Genomic DNA, 23,710 nt, shown 5'->3' with positions numbered 1-23,710 from the left:
CCGAGCCGGGGGGGAGTCGGAGTGTGGCAGGAGCAGCCAGGTCAGCGTGAACCAGCTGACTTACGGGAGTACGATGGAGGGTACATCGCGGCTAGGAGGGGTCCTAGCCTGGGGGGGGGGGGGGGGGGGGGGGTTAGGGAGGGACACCGGGTTGCTGCTGAAAAGACCAGAAACGGGAAGTGGAGGACTGGAGAGGTGGGGGGAGGGGGACATCGCCATGGGGAGCGGGTCAGAAGGGGAGGGTCGACCCGGGGCGAGCAGGAAACAGGACATGGCTAATCGGCAGGGGAATGGGGCGGGTCGTCCCGCGACCCGGCTGATCACTTGGAACGTGAGGGGGCTGAATGGGCCGGTCAAGAGATCAAGGGTATTCTCACACCTGAAGGGACTGAAGGCTGATGTAGCAATGTTACAGGAGACCCATTTGAAGGTAGTGGACCAGGTTCGCCTGAGAAGGGGGTGGGTGGGGCAGGTGTTCCACTCTGGATTGGACGCAAAGAACCGGGGGGTGGCGATTCTGGTGGGAAAGAGGGTGTCGTTCGTGGCGGAGGAGGTGGTGGCGGATAAGGAGGGTAGGTATGTGATGGTGAAGGGTAAGCTGCAGGGGGAGAAAGTGGTGATGGTCAACGTATATGCCCCGAACTGGGATGACGCGGGTTTTATGAGGCGCCTATTGGGCCTCATTCCGGGACTGGAGGCAGGGGGCTTGATCATGGGGGGGGACTTTAACACAGTGCTGGACCCCGGGCTAGACAGATCGAGCTCAAGGACCAATAGGAGGCCGGCAGCGGCAGAAGTGCTGAGGGGGTACATGGAGCAGATGGGAGGAGTAGACCCATGGAGGTTTGGTAGGCCGAGGGCGAGGGAGTATTCCTTTTTCTCCCACGTCCATAGAGTGTACTCCAGAATCGATTTCTTCGTGTTGAGCAGGGGGCTGATCCCGAGGGTACGGGAAGCTGAGTACTCGGCCATTGCGATCTCTGATCATGCACCACATTGGGTGGATGTGGAAATGGGGGAGGCGCGGGACCAGCGCCCGCTGTGGCGGCTGGATGTGGGGCTGTTAGCAGACGACGAGGTGTGTAAAAGGGTCCGGAAGAGCATTGAGAGCTATCTGGACTTGAATGACACGGGTGAGGTGCAGGTGGGGATGGTCTGGGAGGCCCTGAAGGCAGTGATCAGGGGAGAGCTGATCTCCATAAGGGCGCACAGAGAAAGAAAGGAGAGGCAGGAGAGGGAGAGGCTGGTGGGGGAGCTATTGGAAGTGGATAGGAGATATGCGGAGGCACCAGAGGAGGGGCTGCTGGGAGAACGGCGCAGCCTGCAGGTCAAGTTCGACCTGCTGACCACCAGGAAGGCAGAGACGCAGTGGAGAAGGGCTCAGGGCGCGGTCTATGAGTATGGGGAAAAGGCGAGCAGGATGCTGGCACACCAGCTTCGCAAACGAGATGCGGCTAGGAAGATTGGGGGAGTGAAGGAGAGGGGCGGGAAGGTAGTGCAGAAGGGGCAAGAAGTGAATGGGGTCTTCAGGGATTTTTATAAGGAGTTGTATCGGTCTGAGCCGCCGACGAGGAGAGGGGGAATGGAGGACTTCCTAAACAAATTGAGGTTCCCAAGGGTCCAGGAGGGGCTGGTAGAAGGGCTGGGGGCGCCAATAGGGCTAGAGGAGCTAGTCAAGGGAATAGGCCAGATGCAAGCGGGGAAGGCGCCGGGGCCAGATGGGTTCCGGTGGAATTCTACAAGAAAAATGTGGACTTGGTGGGACCGGTACTGGTACGAGCCTTTAATGAGGCGCGAGAGGGGGGGGTTCTGCCCCCGACAATGTCGCAGGCTCTGATCTCCCTGATATTGAAGCGGGATAAAGACCCCGTGCAGTGCGGGTCCTACAGGCCTATCTCGCTTCTGAACGTGGATGCCAAGTTGCTGGCAAAGATCCTGGCAGCTAGAATAGAGGATTGTGTGCCAGGGGTAATCCATGAGGACCAGACAGGGTTCGTGAAGGGGCGGCAGCTCAACACGAACGTGCGGAGATTGCTGAATGTAATTATGATGCCGGCAGTGGAGGGGGAGGCTGAGATAGTGGTAGCGCTGGACGCGGAGAAGGCATTCGATAGGGTGGAGTGGGAGTACCTGTGGGAGACGTTGGAACGGTTTGGGTTTGGGGAAGGGTTTATTAAGTGGGTGAAGTTGCTCTACTCGGCCCCGACGGCGAGTGTAGTGACAAACGGGAGGAGGTCGGAGTATTTCGGGCTCCACCGAGGGACCAGGCAGGGATGTCCCCTATCCCCCCTACTTTTCGCACTGGCGATTGAACCGTTGGCGATGGCACCGAGGGGTTCAGGGGGGTGGAGAGGACTGACAAGGGGAGGGGAGGAACATCGAGTATCGCTGTATGCGGATGATCTACTGCTGTATGTGGCAGACCCAGAAGGGGGAATGCCGGAGATAATGGAACTTTTAGCAGAGTTTGGGGACTTTTCGGGGTACAAACTAAATTTGGGCAAAAGCGAGGTTTTTGTGATACACCCGGGGGATCAGGGAGAGGGTATTGGGAGACTCCCCTTCAAGCGAGCAGGAAAGAGCTTTAGGTACTTAGGGGTGCAGGTGGCAAGGAACTGGGGGACCCTCCACAAGTTGAACTTTTCCAGGCTGGTGGAACAGATGGAGGAGGAATTTAAGAGGTGGGACATGGTACCGTTGTCGCTGGCGGGGAGGGTGCAGTCAATCAAAATGACGGTCCTCCCAAGGTTCTTGTTTTTATTTCAGTGCTTGCCCATCTTCCTCCCTAGGGCCTTCTTCAAAAAGGTGACGAGTAGCATCATGAGCTACGTGTGGGCGCATGGCACCCCAAGGGTGAGAAGGGTCTTTTTGGAGTGGAGTAGGGACAGTGGAGGGCTGGCACTACCCAATCTCTCGGGGTATTACTGGGCGGCAAATGTGTCAATGGTGCGCAAGTGGATGATGGAAGGGGAGGGGGCAGCTTGGAAACGAATGGAGAGGGCGTCCTGTGGCAACACAAGCCTGGGGGCCCTAGTAACGGCACCATGGCCGCTCCCCCCCACGAGGTACACCACGAGCCCGGTGGTGGCGGCCACCCTCAAGATATGGGGGCAGTGGAGGCGACACAGGGGGGAAATGGGAGGTCTGTTGGCGGCGCCAATAAGAGGGAACCATAGATTCATCCCGGGGAACATCGACGGGGGATTTCAGAGCTGGTACAGGGTGGGCATACGGCAGCTGAAGGACCTGTTTATAGAGGGGAGGTTTGCGAGCCTGGGAGGGCTGGAGGAGAAGTTTGAGCTCCCCTCGGGAAACATGTTCAGGTATTTACAAGTGAAGGCATTTGCTAGGCGGCAGGTGGAGGGGTTCCCCCTGCTCCCCAGTAAGGGGGCGAGTGATAGGGTGCTCTCGGGGGTCTGGGTCGGAGGGGGGAAGATATCAGACATCTACAAGATAATGCAGGAGGCGGAAGAAGCATCAGGGGAGGAGCTGAAAGCCAAGTGGGAAGTGGAGCTGGGAGAGCAGATAGAAGACGGGACGTGGGCGGATGCACTGGAGAAGGTCAATTCTTCCTCCTTGTGTGCGAGGCTGAGCCTCATTCAATTTAAGGTGCTGCATAGAGCTCACATGACGGGGACAAGGATGAGCCGGTTCTTTGGGGGTGAGGACAGGTGTGTCAGATGTCTGGGAGGCCCAGCGAACCATGTGCATATGTTCTGGGCATGTCCGGTGCTGGAAGGGTTCTGGAAGGGGGTGGCAAGGACGGTGTCGAAGGTGGTGGGGTCCAGGGTCAAACCAGGATGGGGGCTTGCGATCTTTGGGGTCGGGGTAGAACCGAGGGGTACAGGAGGCTAGGGAGGCCGGAATACTGGCCTTTGCGTCCCTAGTGGCTCGACGAAGGATATTAATTCAATGGAAGGACGCGAGGCCTCCAAGCGTTGAAACTTGGATTAACGATATGGCTAGCTATATTCAGCTAGAAAGGATCAAATTTGCCCTGAGAGGGTCGGTACAGGGATTCTCCAGGCGGTGGCAACCTTTCCTTGACTTTTTAGATCAGAGATAGGCGTACGGGGTCGTGGCAGCAGCAACCCGGGGGGGGGGGGGGGGGGAGGGGAGGGGAAGGGGGGGGGGCAGCAATGGTCGTGGGGGGACATGCACGACTGTAACGCGGGCAAGTCTGCTCGCTGCTCATGTCTGAAACTGTAGGCTGCCTTGTTGGTTAAGTTGTTGCTTGGGGGGGGGGGGGGGGGGGAGGACTGGTGCGCGCGAGAGGGCGGGCGAGGGAGGGATATTTGCCTAGAGGGATTGTGTTGTAAATAATTTAAAAATTAGTAGGGGTAAATGTCTGTATGGAAAAACTCTTTTCAATAAAAATTATTTAAAAAAAAAAGAGTGAAATGTTTGTGGTCCAGGCAAGGGGCCAGGAGAACAGATTGAGAGGGCTACCGTTTAGGCTGGTTGAGGAAAATTTCCGGTATTTGGGAATCCAGGTGGCACGAGACTGGGGCAGGCTGCATAAGTTAAATTTGGCCAGGGTGGTGGAGCAAATGAAGGGAGAGTTTCGGAGATGGGATGCACTCCCGCTGTCGCTGGCAGGGAGGGTGCAGACTGTAAAGATGACAATCCGCCCTCGATTTTTGTTTATTTTTCAGTGCCTCCCGATCTTTATCCCACAGTCCTTCTTCAAAAGAGTTAACGGGCTGATCATGAGCTTTGTTTGGGCGGGAAAGTCTCCGCGGGTGAAGAAGGCGATGTTGGAGAGGAACCGCAGCGAGGGAGGGCTGGCTTTGCCGAGTCTGGTCAATTATTACTGGGCGGCCAACATCGCTATGATAAGGAAGTGGATGGTGGGTACGGGGTCTATTTGGGAGCAGGTGGAGGCGGCTTCGTGCAGGGGCTCCAGTTTGGAAGCCCTGGTCACGGCTCCTCTACCGCTGCCGCCGGCCAAGTACACCACCAGCCCGGTAGTGGTGGTGACCCTGCGGATATGGGGCCAGTGGAGGAGCCATGTGGGGGAGATGGGGGCGTCTGTCTTGGGCACCAATCTGCGACAACCATCGGTTTGCCCCCGGCAGAATGGATGGGGGGTTCAGAGTATGGCGGCGAGCAGGGGCGGGAAGGGTGGGTGATATGTTCCTGGAAGGGAGCTTCGCGAGTTTGAGGAGCTTGGAGGAGAAATTTGGGTTGGTAAGGGGAAATTATTTTAGATACCTACAGTTGCAGGACTTTGTTCGTAGACAGGTCCCATATTTCCCGCGCCTCCCGCCAATGGGGATCCTAGACAGAATAGTCTCTGGGAGGGACGAAGGGGAGGGTAGAGTCTCGGGTATTTATAAGGTGCTCATGAGGGAGGAAGGGTCCCAGACAGAGGAACTGAAACTTAAATGGGAGAAGGAGATAGGCGGGGAAATGGAGGATGGGCTGTGGGCAGAGGACCTGAGTAGGGTAAACTCGACCGCGACATGTGCTAGGCTCGGGCTGATCCAATTTAAGGTCGTTCACCGGGCCCATATGACGGTGGCTCGGATGAGCAAATTTTTCGGGATAGAGGACAAATGCGCTAGGTGCGTGGGAGGACCAGCGAACCATGTTCACATGTTCTGGGCATGCCCTGAGCTGAGGGGGTACTGGGAGGGATTTGCGGGGGTCATGTCCCAGGTGCTAAAAACAAGGATGGTGATGAGTCCAGGGGTGGCAATTTTTGGGGTTTCGGAAGACCCGGGCGTCCAGGGGGAGAAAGAGGCCGATGTGTTGGCCTTTGCTTCCCTGATAGCCCGGCGACGAATATTATTGGCATGGAGGGACTCGAAGCCCCCGAAGACTGAGTGGTGGCTTGCGGACATGTCGAGTTTCCTGGGGATGGAAAAAATTAAGTTTGCCTTGAGGGGATCTGTGCAGGGGTTCACCCGGAGGTGGCAACCATTTATTGACTTCTTTGCGGGAGAGTGAGCGTCAGCAGGGGGGTGGGGGGTAGAGTAGAGTAGGAGGGAAAATATGGCGGGTAGTACCGGTGGGAGGGGAGTGGGCTTGTGCAATATGTTACGGTGGAAGTATTGAAAGTATGTGGATGTTTGCACATTTTTGCTTCCTTTCTGATGATGTCTGTAACTGTTTATAAAGCCAAAACTACCTCAATAAAATTGTTTATTAAAAAAAAAATTATATTTATAGTGTGAACTAAACAACTTTGAAGAGATAAAGCTTGGGAACATATGCAAGAGGAAATATGAATGTTTTGCCCTTGGTTTAAAAACAATGCGAGTACACATTTTGTTGTCCTTCGGAAGAACAACTTATCATAATAAGGCCAGTGCAACATACCGAGCAGTATTTAGTTTACATTATCTGACCTACCTTTTCGCTCAAAAGCAGTGTTAAAATATAGTCAATATTCCCAGCATGCTTCTAAATTGGTACTCATTAACTTCCCTTCCACAATTACCTCCTCCTCCCACTTGTGCTTCAACTCCTCAGTCTGCATCTCCTCCGACCCCATAAGCTCCTTATAAATGTCCGAGACGCTCCCTCCTCCTACCCACCCTCTGGAAGCTATCCTGTCCTGAATCCCCCTTTGCGGTAGGAGCGGGAAGGTTGACACCTGTTTACGAAGGAAGTCCCACACCTGCAGATACCTGAATTCGTTTCCCCTCGCCAACCCAAAAACTTTTCTTACCAATTTTTCCTCAATCAATTTAAGTGGTCCTCTTCCCTCATGACCAAAAATTAGTTCAAAAGGACTGAATTTGGTTGACTCATTAGGTGCATCCCTAATTGCAAACAGTACGAATGGAATTTTTGTCCCAATCCTCTGGATAATGACAATAAGCCCGCAACATTGTCTTAATGTCGAATGCCACCTTTCTAACACTCCCTGCGATTCTGGATGATACACAGTTTATTTAATTTGTTTTATTCCTAAGCTATCCATAGCTTCTTTGAATAACCTTGAGGTAAAATTTGATCCTTGATCCAATTGTATTTCTGTGGGTAGTCGATATCTAGTAAAGAATTTAAGTAACTCCTCCACAATCTTTTTAGCTGTAATATTACGTACTGGAATGACCTCTGGAAACTGAGTAGACAAATCCATTATAGTCAAAAAGTATTGATTCCCACTTTTCATTTTAGGAAGTGGTCCTACGCAATCAATTAAGACCCTTAAGGTTCCTCAAATGCTGGAATGGGTATTTAGGGCGCTGATTTTATCACTGCTTGAGGTTTCCCTATCACTTGATATGTGTGACACGATCGACAAAATTTAACAGCATCTTTATATAGTCCAGGCCAATAAAAATGTTTTTGGATTTTATCTTGAGTTTTCCTTACTCCCAAATGACCTCCTATTGGTACCTCATGTGCTACTCGCAACACCTCCTACCTATACCCTACCGGCAACAACACTTTATGAACTTTTTTTTTAGAAAATACTTCATTGGGGCATTTGCAATTGTCACAGTTTAACACATTAACATCTCTTAAACACCCGCACAGGCAGACCCACGCAAAGAAAGAAAACCTACAGAACAATGCCCCCTACTCCACCACTCTATTCCCTAGCTACCTGTAAACTATATCTGTCCCGTTGTACTATTGCCATGCCTCCTGTTTTCCTCCCCCCCCCACTTTTTCTCTACCCCCCCTCACCCTTACTGCTGACGTTCAGTTCACCTTGAAGTAGTCTATGAACGGCTGCCATCTCAGGGCGAACCCTTGAATTGATCCTCTCAAAGCAAATTTAATTTTCTCCAGACTGAGAAACCCTGCCATATTGCTGACCCACACTCCTGACTTCGGAGGCTCAGAGTCCTTCCATCCCAGCAAAATCTGTCTCCGGGCCACCAAGGAGGAGAAGGCCAGAACATTGGCCTCTACCCCTCTTGACCCCTGGATCCTCCGATACCCCAAATATTGCCAATTCTGGACTCGTAGTTACCCTTCCTTCCAGGACTCCCTTCCTTCCAGGACTTCTGACATAATGTCCGCAAATCCCTGCCAGAATCCCTTCAATTTCGGACAAGCCCAAAACATATGCACTTGGTTTGCCGGGCTAACCCCACACCACCCACATCTGTCCTCCACCTCGTCAAAGAACCTGCTCATCTGGGCTACCATCATGTGGGCCCTGTGGATCACCTTGGACTGGATCACGCGAAGTCTGGCACACGACATGGATGAATTGACTCTCAAGGCTTTTTAACCATAGCTCGAATTCTATGTGCACACCCCCCACCCCAGCTCCTCTTCACCGCCCTGATAGGGCCCCTTCCTACTCCATCAGCACCTTGTATAGCTCGGATACCCTCCCCTCTCTAATCCCTGTTTTTGACATAACCTTTTCTTGTAACCCCTTCAGGGGGAGGTGAGGGAAGCCAGGAACATGCCTCCGGACAAAATCCCGTACCTGGAGGTACTGAAACCCGTTCCCGCCCAGCAACTCAAACTCCTCCTCTAATGCCTCCAAGGTAGCGAAACCCTCCTGAATGAATAGATCCCCAAATCTGTCAATCCCTGCCAGATGCCATTCCCTAGAGCCTCCATCCGGCCCACCCCCCCCCCCCCCCCCCCCCCCCCCGGGGCAAACCGGTGATTGTTACAAATCGTTAACCACACTGATGCCCCCTCCAATCTCATGTGTTGCCTCTGTAGCCACTGCAGATGGTCATCTGCAAAGGACCATGGGAATTATGGCCAACCCAGGACTCAGACAAATTCAGAGCTTGTGTGTATTTGCAACCCAGATAGCTAGACATGATCGAAACCTCTGCTCGTTTGCATTCTAATGGCCCATTTCCCCAGAATAGGACTGTACTCAAGAAACCGATACAGATACAGACTAAATCGGCGCCACTCCCTTTACTCAGGGAGCCCAAGCAGCCAATGACAATGACCGCTAAGGACATGCCCAGCCATCAAGGCACCTACCCCTTTATTGGCCAAAATCAAAGGCAGTGATCGAAGCCTGTCGAATTATTGGGTCCAAGTTAAGGACCACCCCAAAGGGCACGAAATCCCAGAGGGATAAGAGGAGACACAGCCATGTGCCCGGTCTCTCTTGGATCCAACCTATGCCAACCCAACTGCAGCATAACGACCAGACATACCAGTTCAAGACCAATGATCGCTACCAGACGGATGAGCCCAGCAGAAACAGAGCCACTTCTTCCACCCAGCCACGCAAGATCTGGACAAAGGCCTTGTCCATCTACATGGAGCCGGTTGCCCTGAAGTTAAGTATAGGTTATTGTAGTTGTTAGGTGTAGTTTAACTTGTAGTGTTTTGTGTTGCATGTTGAAGTAATCCTTGTGTGTAAATAAACCATCTTTGAACTTGAACTGACTAACTGGTTGTGGTCCTTTGATTAATATCTGGTAAAGCCTTATGGTGGTATCATTTGATACCTGGCGACTCAAAAAGAGTCATTATTAAAAAGAGCAACATTATTAGCGACTCCACCGGGACTCAATTAGAAGCGATTTTGTGTCACTCCAAGAGAACCCACAAAACTTTGAAATCCATAAGAAAAACAGCGAAAATTCGAAAGCCGATTACAATAGTGTCCTGTTTGGCACAGTTGAGGCACAGAGGAGGTAGTTAGGACGCTCTGCAGACAGCTAGTTGAGAAAGAGGAGAAGAATGAGGCAAACTACAGTGAAAGTGAAAAGATTAATGAGCAACTCTGGGAACAGTTGGCAGATAAAGGTAAAGAGATGGCCACAGTCTTGGTACGAGAAGAGACAGAACAGCAGGTAGCACAGTTAACGAGTCAATATGCGGATTTAAAGGCAGCTATACGAGCGCTCCATAGCTTCACTACAGAACAAAGACAGAGCACAGTAGGCCATGCGAAATGTAGATAACAAATTGTGACGTTGCAGTCACTGCTTTCAGTGCGAAATGGATTTAGGTATACTTTTGGACAAAATTTAGATGAGGAAGGTGCCCCCAATTGGCAAGAACTAAATGGAACCACCCAGAGATATGTGGAGAACACAGAAAATCACAATAGAGCCCCCTCATGCCCAGAAAAGGAAAGCACAGGCAGACACACCCCCATGAATCCGGTCACCACACAGCGCAAGTCATCAGATTCGGAGGAGCCCAATTGCGTTTACCACCCCATTATCCATCACCCAATTGAGAGATGCCTGCGCAAACATTGTTCCATTCGAACCCACCGCAGACCTGCATAATTTATTTGAGAGAGCACGCCAGCAAAAGGTGGTGTACAGTCTGGACGAAAGGGAGGAAGTTAAATTTACAGGAATGAACCTTGACCAGTCCGTCAGCTCAGCTTTGCCAGACCCCAGAATGTAGGAGGAAGAACCCTACAGGAAATGAAAACGGACATTTTAGATGTGATTAGGTACAACAGGGGAGACCCATAGAAGGTTTGAACCTTTGTAGGCAAAAGGAGGGAGAGCATCCGACCGCATTTGTTGGTCGCCTTTGGATCCATTTTAAAGCAGTATTTGGGGATTTGAACCGTGCACACGTAAACAACAACGAAACAACTAAATGGGCCCGTACTTTAGTCTCCCACACTACAGAAGCAGGTCAAAAAGCTTGTATGAATTACGACCCCGCAGATGCCACACACAATGAAGTTTGGGTTTTAAAGCGACTCTCCAGAGCTTGGGAACAATCTCTACACAGGAAGGCAGATCAGGAACAGAGAATCAATCTGCATCCACCTCGCACTTTTCCACATTAAACGCCATCTGCCACCTCTCAGCCCAGCTCTGCAGCTTATCTATGTATCATATAACATCCTGCAGCACTATCCACAACTCCACCGACCTTCGTGTCATCTGCAAATTTACTAACCCATCCTTCTACACCCTCTTCCAGGTCATTTATACATTCAGAGCTTAATTACATCTACCTCAAATGCTGCCTGCCCGTGTGTCTTGCTCCCAGTTCTCCCTTCTGTGAAGTGTGTCCTCACTTCCTGTCCCTCTGTATTCATAGCTCTCCCATGCTCGCTCAGTTGTATTGCATCTACACTGATACACAATCACCACACCCTCCTCCATTACCCATTTCCTAATCATGGCTACATTAGCTGTCCAGTAGTAGCTACAGAAATTCAGAAGCGCCAAACATCCCCCCCCCCCCCCCCCCCCTCCTGACTGCGCTCCAAAAATCGTCTTTTAACTCGTGGGGTCTTGTTGGCCTACACAAATCCCGTGATAATACTGTTCACCTGCTTAAAGGAGGATTTGGGGATGAAGATGGGGAGGCACTGGAAAACAAACAGGAATCTGGGGAGGACTGTCATTTTCACAGTCTGCACCCATCCCGCCAGGGAAAGCGGGAGCATGGCCCACCTTTCAAAGTCTCCCTCTATCTGCTCGAAAAGCCAAGACAGATTGAACCTGTATAGGGCATCCCAGTCCCTGGCCACCTGTATTCCTAGGTAGCAAAAGCTCCTCTCCACCATCTTGAGCGGGAGCTCTCCCAGTCTCTCCTCCTGACCCCTAGGTGTGGATTACAAACAGCTCACTTTTCCCCACATTCAACCCATACCCAGAGAAGCACCCAATGTCTCTTAGGATCCGCATGACCTCCCCCATCCCCTCTAGCGGGTCCGAAATATACAATAGCAGGTAGTCTACGTAAAGCGAAAGCCGGTGTTCCCCCCCCCCCCTCACCAGCAGCCCTCCAGTTCCTTGAAGTCATCAGCGCTATGGCCAACGGCTCCATTGCCAGGGCAAATAGTAGTGGGGATAGGGGGCACCCTGCCTCGTCCCTCGATGCAGTCTAAAATATTCCGACCTCAGCCGGTTCATGGATACACTTGCCACGGGGGCCTGATACAGTAGCTTGACCCACCCTACGAATCCTTCACCAAATCCAAACCTACCTAACGCTTCCCACAGGTACTCCCATTCCACCCGGTCAAAGGCCTTCTCTGCATCCATTGCAGCCACTACTTCTGCGTCCCCTCCTTCTGAGGGCATCATGATAATGTTTAGGAGCCTCCTCACATTGGTGTTCAATTGCCTGCCCTTGACGAAACCCGTCTGATCCTCATCAATCACTACCGTGACACAGTCCTCTATTCTAGTAGCCAGAGTTTTAGCCAGTAGTTTGGCATCCACATTCAGGAGCGATATCGGCCTTCAGGACCCACATTGAAGCGGATCTTTCTCCCTCTTCAGGGTGAATGAGATCAATGCCTGCGACATCATCGGGGGGAGGGTTCCTCTCTACTTTGCCTCGTTAAAGGTTCTTAGCAGGAGTGGGCTCAGCAGCTCAGAGAATTTCTTGTGGAATTCTACAGGGAAGCCATCCGGTCCCGGGGCCTTGCCCAACTGCATACTTGCTGGGCCCTTAACTATCTCCTCCAACTCAAATCGGGGCCACCAGCCCCTCCACCAGGTCCTTGTCCACCCTTGGGAACCTCAATTGGTCCATAAATTGCTTCATCCCTTCCCCTCCCACCGGGGCTCTGACTCATACAGTTTACAATAAAACTCCTTGAAGACTTTGTTGATCTTTTCTAGGCCCAAGACTGTTACCTGCCTTATCCCTCACTCCCAATTTCCCTGGCTGCCCCTTTCCTGCGAAGTTGGTGCGCCAGCATCCTGCTTGCTTTCTCCCTATACTTGTAGACAGCCCCTTTCACCTTCCTCAGCTGAGCCTCCACCTTCCCAGTGGTCAGCAGATCAAACTCCACCTGCAGTCTCGGCACTCCTTTAGCAGCCCCTCCTCAGGGGTCTGTGTACTTCCCGTCTACTGAGTATCTCTCCCACCAGCCTCTCCCTTTCCGCCCTCTCCCCTCTATGGAACCTAATAGAAATGAACTCCCCCTCTGACAACTGCCTTCATAGCCTTCCAGACCGTTGTTGCTGTATCGTTTGTTGTCACAGTTTTGGATACTCCTCCATATCTGCCCATACACCTCTTTCTGCCAGCAGTCCCACATCCAGTCTCCAGCAAGGGTGCTGCCCTCACTCCGCCCCTAGTCCCACTCTGCCCCTAGTCCCCCCAGTGCAGGGCATGTTCTGAGACCACAATGGCCGAATACTCTACCCCCTCCACCCTTGGGATTAACGCCCTGCTCAAAAAGTCAATCCGAGAGTACACTTTGCAAACGTGGGAGAAAAAAAAAAAAAAAAAAAGAGAATGCCACCCGTTTACTAACCAGAATTGCCACCCCCCTGGTCTTAAGTCCAGCCCTGAATGGAACACCTGGCCCACCCATCTTCCTCAACCTCATTTGGTCAGAGAGTTAAGTGAGTCTCCTGTAGCATGGCCACGTCCGCCTTTAATCCCTTTAAATGCGAGAACAAGCGGTCCCTCTTGACCGGCCCGTTCAGACCACACTCATTCCACGCAATCAGCCTGGATGGGGGGGGGGTGGAAGAGAAGAAAGAGGGGTTGACCCCCGTCCCTGCCGACTAGCCATCTCCCTTTTTTGGCCAGCCACACACCCACACTCGCTCCAGCCCTCCCGCCGGAGGCCCCCCAACAGTTGGCTCCCCTTCAGTCAGCAAAGCAGCACCCCAGCTCCCCAATCCCAACCCCCCCTATGCCAAGCACCCCCTTAGCACTGATTCTTCTTTCTCCCCCCCCCCCCCCCCCCCATTATGCTTCCGTAAGTCAGCTGCCCTGGCCGCTCCCGCCTCTATCCCCAATCTCACCGTTTCCTCCTTTGGGCCCCCAACCTCCCCTCCCCCACGGGGTCAGAGAACAAGAGCCGTCCAAATTCTTTCCGTGAAACAAGAAATACATCCCAGGCATTACCCCGCCCCCTGGAAAAAGAAACCCCTGAAAAGCAAACAACTTAAATTCCACTCCCAATCTTACATTAGACCAACACCCGGTTACACAGGTTTTTAAATCCAGTACAAAGAAATCGATCCTGGAGTATACCTTGTGCACATGGGAGTAAAATGAAAATTCCTTGCTCCTTGGCCTCAAATCTCCACCCCTCCCATGCACTCCATAAACCCCAGCAATTCCTTTGCCATTGCTGATATTTTCCCTTGCTCTCTCTTTATCCTCATCACTATCCTCCAACTGTATGTTTCCCTTAACTGACTCATGTTTCATGGCTATTTTCTGAAGTTCAAACTCTTTTTCCTTGATCTGCATCTCCCTTTCTTTTTGGTCTGCTGGAGCTATTCTTGGTTTATTTCTTCTGGAGCTATTCTTCCTTTGTACCTTTCTCTTTCCCCCCCCCCCCCCCCCCCCCCCCCCGATCTATATTTTTCTGTTTGTATTCAAGCTGGTTTAATTCTCTCATGTTCAATCTCAGGCAAATTTTAAATGCTCAGCTAGCACTAAGTATCTCTTCCTTTCATGTGCTGTCAGGTAATGCTAACTGCAATGTTTCTGCCAAATCCAAAAGCCTTTTTTTAAAAAAAAGTCTAAGGTACTGCATGTGACCTTCTCCACCCCCAAAAACTCCCAAGCCTCTGAAAGCCATTGTCCACAACACCCCCCCCCCCCCCGCGCAATACCACACCAAAATATGCTCACCCCTCACTGTCTAAGTTCACTAAGCCAACCCGATCACAAAAGATAGACCCCCACCCCACTTTTTGTTTTGTTATCCCAAGAGCCACCACTTTATTATGGGCCAGGTTTAGAGAATAGGAGTTCACCTGACTCAACTTTAAATAGATTTTGGTTATGGGGAGCACAAAGGCCCACTTTACAGCAGTGATGCAACAGAAAGCTAAAGTATATTTAAAAACAAAGTTTATTCTATGAATCTGTCATTCTTTCCTTGGGTGCCAAAGGCTGGTCTTGTTTACAGGTAAATTTACCAGATTAAAATCCAACAGGTATGTTTTGAATCACTAGCTTTTGAATTCACCCAAGGAAGACTTCTTACTGTGCCCATCCCAGTCCAATACTGTGCCCATCCTAGTCCAATGCCAGCATCTCTACATCATATACAATTTTAAAGTCAGCTGAAATTGTCTGATTGCAGTGATTCACAGCAAAAACGCAAAGCAAATTTGTCTCTGGTTAGTTGATTTTTATTCAGAGTCTACAATTCAATGTCATTACATTGAGAAGCAACAGCTCTTGGTCTCTTCATGAACACTGCAGCCACCACCAGCAGGGACAGAGACAGCATCATTAAGCCAATGGATACTCCTTGCAGAACCCAAGGAGATTCAGAGGCACCTAGTGGGAGATTAGAAGACATGATATTTGAGGACATGATATTTGAAAAGATTGACAGGTGACCTATTGAAAAGACTCTACTTACCATTTGCTTCATGCAGTTTCTTTGATTGGCGACTCTCATCTTCCAGGAAAATGGGACCAGGAGCACTCACTAATGTTCCCTCGTAGTCATCGACACTCCTACGTCTCTCTATTGGGAAGAAGGAAGGTTAGGACAGTTCTGACCCAGACTAATCTCCCGAGGGGGAGAACTAGCACATTGACTTGGCCAAATGCTTACTAGGATTACAACCAAGCATGTATTTAGGGCAAGTGTAGATATGCTGAACAATTAATTATGCTTTGATGACTCTTAATTCTGACTCAGTAGAGATTAAACAAGAACTCACTTGGGCCACATTTGGGTGTACAGTCATCCTGATTAGAGGGTGAACAGACTTCTGCAGTGCAGTGCAGGTAAACCTGAAGGGGAAAAAAAAAAAAAAAAAATGTTTTAGGGCGAGAGCTTCATTTAGTTAAATTGTTACAACACCTGGGCCCCACTTGTGTCCCTGAAGTTAATTAACCAACAGTTATTAAAGCAAGGATAATGATGCAATTAGTAATCACAACTTGATATAAAAGCTAATGTATTACTTTTTACAGTCCTACCTGTGACAGACAAATCAGCACAGATTCCTTCACTTACAGGTAATGGTTTTCAGAGTCATCATTCAGGGTTCCAGGTTAGAAAATTCAGTACTCACTGGCAGCCGGCTTTCTGTGAGGACCAAGCATTCAGCCAGATGCTCACAGGGCCTTTGCAGCTCTAGAGAACAGCACCAAGTGACAGAGAGAAGAGAGAAAAAAAAAAAAAGAAAAAAAAAAAAAAAAATCAGCCCTCTGAAGAGAGTTTAGCTGGATGGAGAGAATCCATTCGAGCTGCAAAACCAAACGGGAACCTGGTGACTTGAGAACATGCCAATGGGATCATATCCAATCACCATCTCTTACTGGTCAGAGCATTTAAACCAGCCAATTAAGTTACCAGTCAACAGCACACCCTTCAGTCCATTAAACATCCATGGATCAAAAAAAAGCGAACAGTAAAAAAGGGAATAAACAGTACCAAACAGGAAGGACTCTTTGAACTAGGTTGTTGTAAACTAAACCAATAAAAGCAAGTCTATTATTTTTCAATTTGGTTACCTTTCTAGAGAGAGGTTGCTCCAACTTTCCATCCAAGAAAACAAAGGTCTTCACTTCAAACCGTTTGTGATGTGTTGGGAACTTCAGGCCAGAAAACACACCCACTGGGTGTAGAAGAGTCTGATAATCATCACCCTCATAGGGACACCTGTAAAAACGAGAGAGAGCACATGATCAGGGAGGGCATTTGATCCATCATACATTTCCTGGCAGTATGGGTGAGGCAGTTCAAAGAAATGTTTCCCAATTAGTTCATGTGATTGTTCGAAGCTGCTTTTCCTAGTGTAGGGAGAATTCCATGTTGAATAAGTGGATGACACAAACTAGAGCCAAAATATTGTAGCAGAAAATGGAATCATTTACATGGTTTAACTGTGTCAAAAGGTGAAAATTCCAAAAGACCTTCAGCTGCACTAGAGTTATCATTCCAGAAGAATGTAGCCATGGTGGCTATAAAAGGCTGCTGGATTGTAGAGGACATTAGAAAGAACACATGTATTTTCCATCTGACACACGAGTGGAGCTTCTGGAATACTATGGGTTTTTTTTAAAATTATAAACATTTGAGGTATTTATAACAAAAGAAACAATTGTACATACAAATATAAACAGTGCAATATAAACAGTGCAGAAAAGTCTTTTTCCTCCCTCACAGGTCCCACCTTTTTGGGAAAACCTGTCTCTTCCTTAATCTAATTAGTTACTCTGTGCATACTTCAAACATGTGCCCTCCTGGCCCATTTAGCCCTCCTACATTCCATGTGATCAGCTTGGTTGGGGGGCTTCTTGCCTCCTTCTCCCCATTACCCATCACCTTTCTTGGGCTAGTCCCCAGCCCATGCATCTGCAGGCCTGTCCTCTGGCAGCCTCCGTCCGACAAAGTCCACCCCCCCCCCCCACACACACACACACACGTCAGCAGAACATTGCCACCCTCCCCCAGTGACAACACTATGCAAACCACCCCCTTCAAAGACACAACATCTGCCCACCCCTCCACTGCACTTCCATGAGCTAGCTCGGTGGCCCCTGCCCATGGCAGCAGACATTTTCCTACTTATTGTTCCTCCCCTCCAGCTCCACTGTTATTATGTGTTCCTCCTGCTCAGTCAGTGCCTTCTCCACTTTGAATCATCTGATCCCGAGTATCCAGTCTAAGTTCCAACCGCGCAATCGATTCCTTAAAAATCAGGCCCAAGCTTTCCCGTTTCTGCTTGGCAAAGCCCTCCTCCTGTATGAACTGCATCAGCTGCTCTGTCAACCACTGGGTCGTTGAGCCAGGACCCCAGTCACCTGCTCGTGCTTTTCTCCCACTGCAGCTTTAGCCTAAGCCTTGTTTGTTCATTTCTAGTCTGCCTCTCCATGCACTGATGTAGGATTCCTCTTCACAATTACATCCATTAATTTTCTGATTCAAATCAGGCAAGAGAAAAACAAAAGTGGTCCACAAGGTCCGACCCAAGTGGGAGCGGCTGAATGTGCAACGTACTCTTTCATAACCACCACCCCAAGTCCTGGAATACTATGTGGACTGGTGCTGACTCTGCAAAGTCAGCAAGTTAACAACTTATACAAGAACTTATGAAGGGAGCAGACAGGTGTGGTCAGTGTGACTTGTAACCTAAAAAGACTGGATTCAGTTGCCAGAGACTCTTGGTCAGAATTCGCTCTCTCCCAGTGAGATTGTGGTTAACAAGGCAAGGGTAAGAGTTTGAAATGAGTCATCATATTGTTCTTCGATGTGATATAGGTTTCCCATTCATACTCACCCATCCACCAGTAGATTCCATTGCACCTCATGGTCAGGGGCAGGAACAGGAGTTGCCCAGCAGTCATGCAGCCTCAGGACAATCATTGGGTCAGTGCGATCCAAGACACGAACCTCCACAAACACTGGTTCCTGAAGGATTCTCTGAATGGGGTAGTCACTATCCACATACCAGGAACTGTAATCACCACCTGAGGGGCAGACACAAGCAGTCACCCCCTGTATGGATACATCCCCACTGCTTCCATAAACCATTACCCAGGCCAGCTCTACCTTTTGCTATTCGCAATTCCAGTTCCAGAATCCCATCTTCAGAAGCAGGAGGTGGAGGAGAAACAGTGTAAACGGTGACATTGATCAGCAAACCAGTCTCTTGACTCCCTGTGTACTTGCACTGGACATGCAGGCTGCAGAGAGACAGAAGTAGTTGGAGCTTCATTCAGTCACACGTCCCCTCCCAATACCAACATCTCCCACCATCCCCCTACCTGAAAGTGCTGTCCCGAGTTATTGAACCCAGCTTCCCAGTCTGAATCATCCTCTTCCCCAAGACATCTGTTTCATATATCAAGGATCCATCTTCCTCCTGCAATGAGGCTGTTTTAATAAGAAGCTGATTCATTTAGTGGGAAAATGCTTTGACCCTTCAATACTTACCCGCTTGCTGGAGCCACAAGAGGTAATTGGAAAGTGGAAAGTCACAAATTGGGCAGTGGTTAGTTTAGGCTTGCACTCGGCCTCTTGTCCATCCTTCACATACAGAGATGACAGGTTGAGGGCAGGACGGGTCAGGTTGCTGGAGATCACGATGAGGAACTGACCATCAGCTGTGCACACTGCAAAGAGAGAAAATGATTTCCAAAAGCCACAAAGTGCTTATCTTCCTCTTGCAGCCCACGATGGTTTTGATTGGAGGAAAATGAGCAAGGATGCATTTTTGACCAATCACAGGAAAGTCAGGCACTGGAGCAGGGAGCTGTGCTGAGAACTAAACACCTCACCCCTAAAGATAAGACTACACTGGAGAGATGACCACTTGCAGCAGAAGAATATATTTCCTCACATTTCCGTGCCCCAAGATCTTAAATATCATTGTCCCTATTTCTAGTGGGACCAGTAATCATGTACACCTAAAATCCAACTGCCCCACCTCCCACTTGCTCCAAGGGAACAATCCCAATCTTTTGATCAGCCCAAGATTCCATATAGTTTACCAATTACTCAACAAGCCCTGTGATCTTCACCTGCATTCCCTCCACCACCAGATGCTTGTAAACATTAGAATCGTATCTCCCCACAACTAAAATGCATCACCTCACTTCTAGCAAACTCCATCTGTCTTGCCCATTCTGTTGACTTTGTTACAAGGCTGGACCCCATTATCCAGCCTGGTGTTGATATTTCTCAAACACAAAATCTACATAACCTTCATCAACCAACTGCTTCTTCAAAAACAGTCCTGCACAATCTGCCATTTCAAAATTACAAACAGCTCAAAACATTTTCTCGACACAGGATTTCAATATCCTTCCCCACTACTGAAAGAACTCATCCAATCTGGCACCACCAACATAATTAATACTGTCACAAGTAGGCTTACATTAACACTGCAATGAAGTTACTGTGAAAATTCCCTAGTCACCACATTCCAGCACCTGTTCAGGTACAGGAGAAAATTCAGAATGTCCAAATTACCCAACAAGTACATTTTCAGAATTGGAGAGAGGAAACCAAGGCACCTAGAGGAAACCCACAGACAGAACATGCAGACTCTGCACAGACAGTGACCCTAGGCCAGAATTGAACCCAGATGCCTGGCACTGAGGCAGCAGTGCTAACCACTGTGCTACCATGACCTTAGGCCAGATTGAACCCAGGTGCCTAGCACTGAGGCAACACTGCTAACCACTGTGCTACCATGCCACCCCTACCTAGCCTGGATTTTCACACACCCACCAAATTGCATCAGTTTCCCCAAGAAGTTGTTTTTTTGACTGAGCCTTTATCAGCAGCACAGTGCATTGTGGATAGCACAATCGCTTAACAGCTCCAGGGTCCCAGGTTCGATTCCAGTTTGGGTCACAGTCTGTGCGGAGTCTGCACATTCTCCCTGTGTGTGCGCATGGTTTCCTCCCACAGTCCAAAGATGTGCAAGTTAGGTGGATTGGCCATGATAAATTGCCCTTAGTGTTGGGTGGGGGTATTAACCTTGGGTAGGGTGCTCGTTCCAGGTGTGTGTATGTCCTCTTCCCTAAAGACAACCATTGTACCATTACAAATTTAGTTCTAGTAGACAAGCTAAATCCTGTGATGCAATGATCACTCACCCAAACGCTGCCCGATGAATACTCGTTTAACTGACAGCTCATTTCCCAGCAAGGCTTCCTTTCTAGCTGGGCTACAAATATTTTGGTCAAAAAAGGTTCTCCTAAACACAGTTCAGAAATCCCTCCTCACACTCGTACTTGCACCCGAGATCTCCACGCAGATTTGTTCCTCAGTAGGAGTATGACCGCTCCCAATAAAAAAAAAATCACAGGTTTGACATTTCTCTAAAGGATCAACACTCTAATCTTTCATAAAAATTACCAAACTAAACCTAATTTGCTTATCGCATACTTCAGATTCTCTAACACCAACAAAGCAGCCTCAGCTGCCTTCAATATGATAGCGGAATTCCTGGCGTTGGGAAGGTTAAACCCATCCCCACAACCCAGTTAGTTCACTCACTCCAGCTGAGGAATTCCCTCCATTCCTATTCTCCATTACACAGTGAGACAGCAACAAATCCCGGGATCAGTTCCCGATTTGCCAAGTTGGATTTTCTTCACTAGTCTCCCCACTAGACTGGGGAGAGGGTTTGTTACCTGGACTCTTTCTCAGATTGTAGAAACAGGGATGGTGACTGGAGCTCTGCGGGTCAAAGCAGCAACCCTGGCGGCTGCACTCGGTACTGCTGACCCCGGAGTGACCGCACTCAAATCTCCAGCCTGGCTCTGGGACACAAACATCATTCCCGAGGAGTGGCGGCTGGGCTGAGAGTAAGGAGCCGGCCAGGAGGCAGAGCGAACAAACACCCAACCAACGTCCCATCCTGGTTACTGAATCAGGATAATGACTTCCCCAAACACCAGCCCGTTTTATAGCCGGGAACACCCTCCAATCCCATTCCCACGGGTTTCTCGGGAACGTATTCAGCATCTTTAATGAGCTCTAACTGTCAGCCTGTCTCCATTCCTGCTCCAAATGGAACTTTCACAAACTGGCACACTCACTTCTGTTGCAGGATAGAAAGTTTACCTGGATTAGAAAATAAGATATAGGTAATTATATACTGTCATCACCATCTTCCTGTAGTACAGGGTAGAATTCCTAAACCTCCAGGATTGGATTGGATTGTCATGTGTACCGAGGTAAAGTGAAAAGTATTTTTCTGTGAGCAGCTCAAACAGATCATTTAGTACATGATAAGAAAATAAAATAAAAAGAAAATACATAATACGGCAATACAAGGTCCACAATCTAAATACATAGACACTGGCATCGGGTGAAGAATACAGGGGTGAGGGCAGCAAGGTGGCACAGTGGCAGCACTGCAGTCTCACGGCGCCGAGGTCCCAAGTTTGATCCCGGCTCTGGATCACTGTCCGTGTGGAGTTTGCACATTCTCCCCGTGTTTGCATGGGTTTCCCCCCCCACCCACCCCCACAACACACACAGCTCCAGGGTCCCAGGTTCGATTCCCGGCTGGGTCACTGTCTGTGCGGAGTCTGCACGTCCTCCCCGTGTGTGCGTGGGTTTCCTCCGTGTGCTCCGGTTTCCTCCCACAGTCCAAAGATGTGCGGGTTAGGTGGATTGGCCATGCTAAATTGCCTGTAGTGTCCTAAAAAGTAAGGTTAAGGGGGGGTTGTTAGGTTACGGGTATAGGGTGGATACGTGGGTTTGAGTAGGGTGATCATTGCTCGGCACAACATCGAGGGCCGAAGGGCCTGTTCTGTGCTGTACTGTTCTATGTTCTATGTTCTATGTGCAGGGTAGGTGGATTCAACATGCTAAATTGCCCGTTAATTGGAAAAAATGAATTGGGTACTCTAAATTTATTTTTAAAAAAGAATACAGGGGTGTAGTATTAAAGGTCTCCTCCACAGGCCTCGGATTATCTTCAAACCTGCAAGGGAAGATAAAAGAAAGGTTAGTGAAAATGTTAGCTTTAGAATTAAATTTTAAAAGATTACAACGATTAGAAGAGATGTTAAAAAAAGGGTCTTGCTTTTAGAATTCAGGATAAAGCTCCAGGACAATGTGGTGTGCAACCCTGGAGAAAAATCATTGGGATATTGCACATCTTTTGACTGTGGGAAGAAACCGGAGCACCCGGAGCAAACTCCACACAGATCTATTAAATCTCTTCTCAGCCTTCTTTTGTCCAAAGAAAACTGTTTCAAAATTTCTAATCTATCCTCATAGCTACAGTTTTTTTTATCCCTGGAATCATTCTTATGACTCTCTGTCCAACTCCTTCCCATCCTTCCTCAACCAGAACTGGATGGAAAACTCCAGATGAGGCCTAACTAGTGTCTTATACAAGTTCAACATGACCTCATTACTCTTGGACTCAATGCCCCATTAATAAAGCCTCAAATAATATATGTTTCATGAACTGCTCTCTCAACCTGCCTTGAATCTTCACTGCACCAAGGGTCTTCTGTTCCTGTATCCCCTTTTGAGTTTCACCCTTTATTTATACTCTCTCTCCATCTTCTTCCTGCCAAAATGCATCAGCTCTGACTCCTCTACATTGAACTTCATCTGCCACTTGTCTGCCCAATCAACCAACATGCCCATGTCCTTTTGAAATTCAAGCTGATCCCCATCACGGGACTTCCGGTGGTCGCACACAGGGCAGCTCCTGTTTGAAGCATAGAAAATAGCTATTTTTACCTAAAAATGGATGAAACTTCGATGGAAAAGTGTCATTGAAGATCGGAAGAGAATTCCACCCCCCCCACCCCCCTCAGGTGTGGCATTCTGCTGGTTACCAAACCAGGCAGAAGGTGTGAAAAACCTGGCTGAGGAGTTGGATGAGACCTGTGGCGCAGCAACTATTGGAAAGATGGCAGAGGGGGAAGGGTCAGTGCAAGTTGGAAGGCCCCAGATGGAACAGTTGATGGCCTTCATCAGGGAAGAGTTCCGTCAGCAAAGGAAGGAGATGCAGGAGGATCGATCGAACGTCATCAATGGGGTTGTGGCACCCCTGAAGGGCTCGTTGGAAAAGGTCGAAAAGTGTTTGGAGGCACAGGGGCTGCAGACCCGAGAGATGGAGAGGGTGCTGTCGGACCACAGCAATCGGGTGGTGGCATTGGAGGCAGAGGTGGGGCTCTTACGAGGCCTTTGCAAGATACCAAGACTAAAGGTTGAAGAGCAAGGGAATAGGTTGAGAAGGCAGAACGTGTGCATGATTGGCCTGCCTGAAGGACTGGAAGGCACAAGTGCCACGAGGTGTGTCTCGATGATGTTGGTGGGGTTGGCGGCTGAGGGGGTGATGAACAAGACCCCTGAGATGGAAAGAGCACACAGGTCTCTGAGGCAGAAGCCAAGAGCTGG

General features: G+C 49.4%; 1 protein-coding gene across 1 annotated transcript; it reads right to left on the bottom strand.

The window, feature by feature from the left end:
• Window positions 1–14,978: 14,978 nt before the first annotated feature.
• On the bottom strand, window positions 14,979–21,202 carry LOC119953417 (zona pellucida sperm-binding protein 4-like). Its single transcript, XM_038777673.1, has 9 exons — window positions 20,974–21,202; window positions 18,764–18,942; window positions 18,595–18,692; window positions 18,380–18,513; window positions 18,108–18,297; window positions 16,339–16,486; window positions 15,540–15,612; window positions 15,233–15,340; window positions 14,979–15,147 (listed from the first exon to the last, which is right to left on the bottom strand). Exons 1-9 carry the CDS (start codon window positions 21,197–21,199, stop codon window positions 15,008–15,010), a joined length of 1,296 nt encoding a protein of 431 aa, XP_038633601.1. The 5' UTR covers window positions 21,200–21,202; the 3' UTR covers window positions 14,979–15,007.
• Between the last annotated feature and the right edge of the window lie 2,508 nt (window positions 21,203–23,710).

This window comes from Scyliorhinus canicula, chromosome 18, assembly GCF_902713615.1.
Source record: "Scyliorhinus canicula chromosome 18, sScyCan1.1, whole genome shotgun sequence".
Classification (NCBI taxonomy): domain Eukaryota; kingdom Metazoa; phylum Chordata; class Chondrichthyes; order Carcharhiniformes; family Scyliorhinidae; genus Scyliorhinus; species Scyliorhinus canicula.
This window is presented reverse-complemented; position numbering and strand designations above follow the sequence as displayed.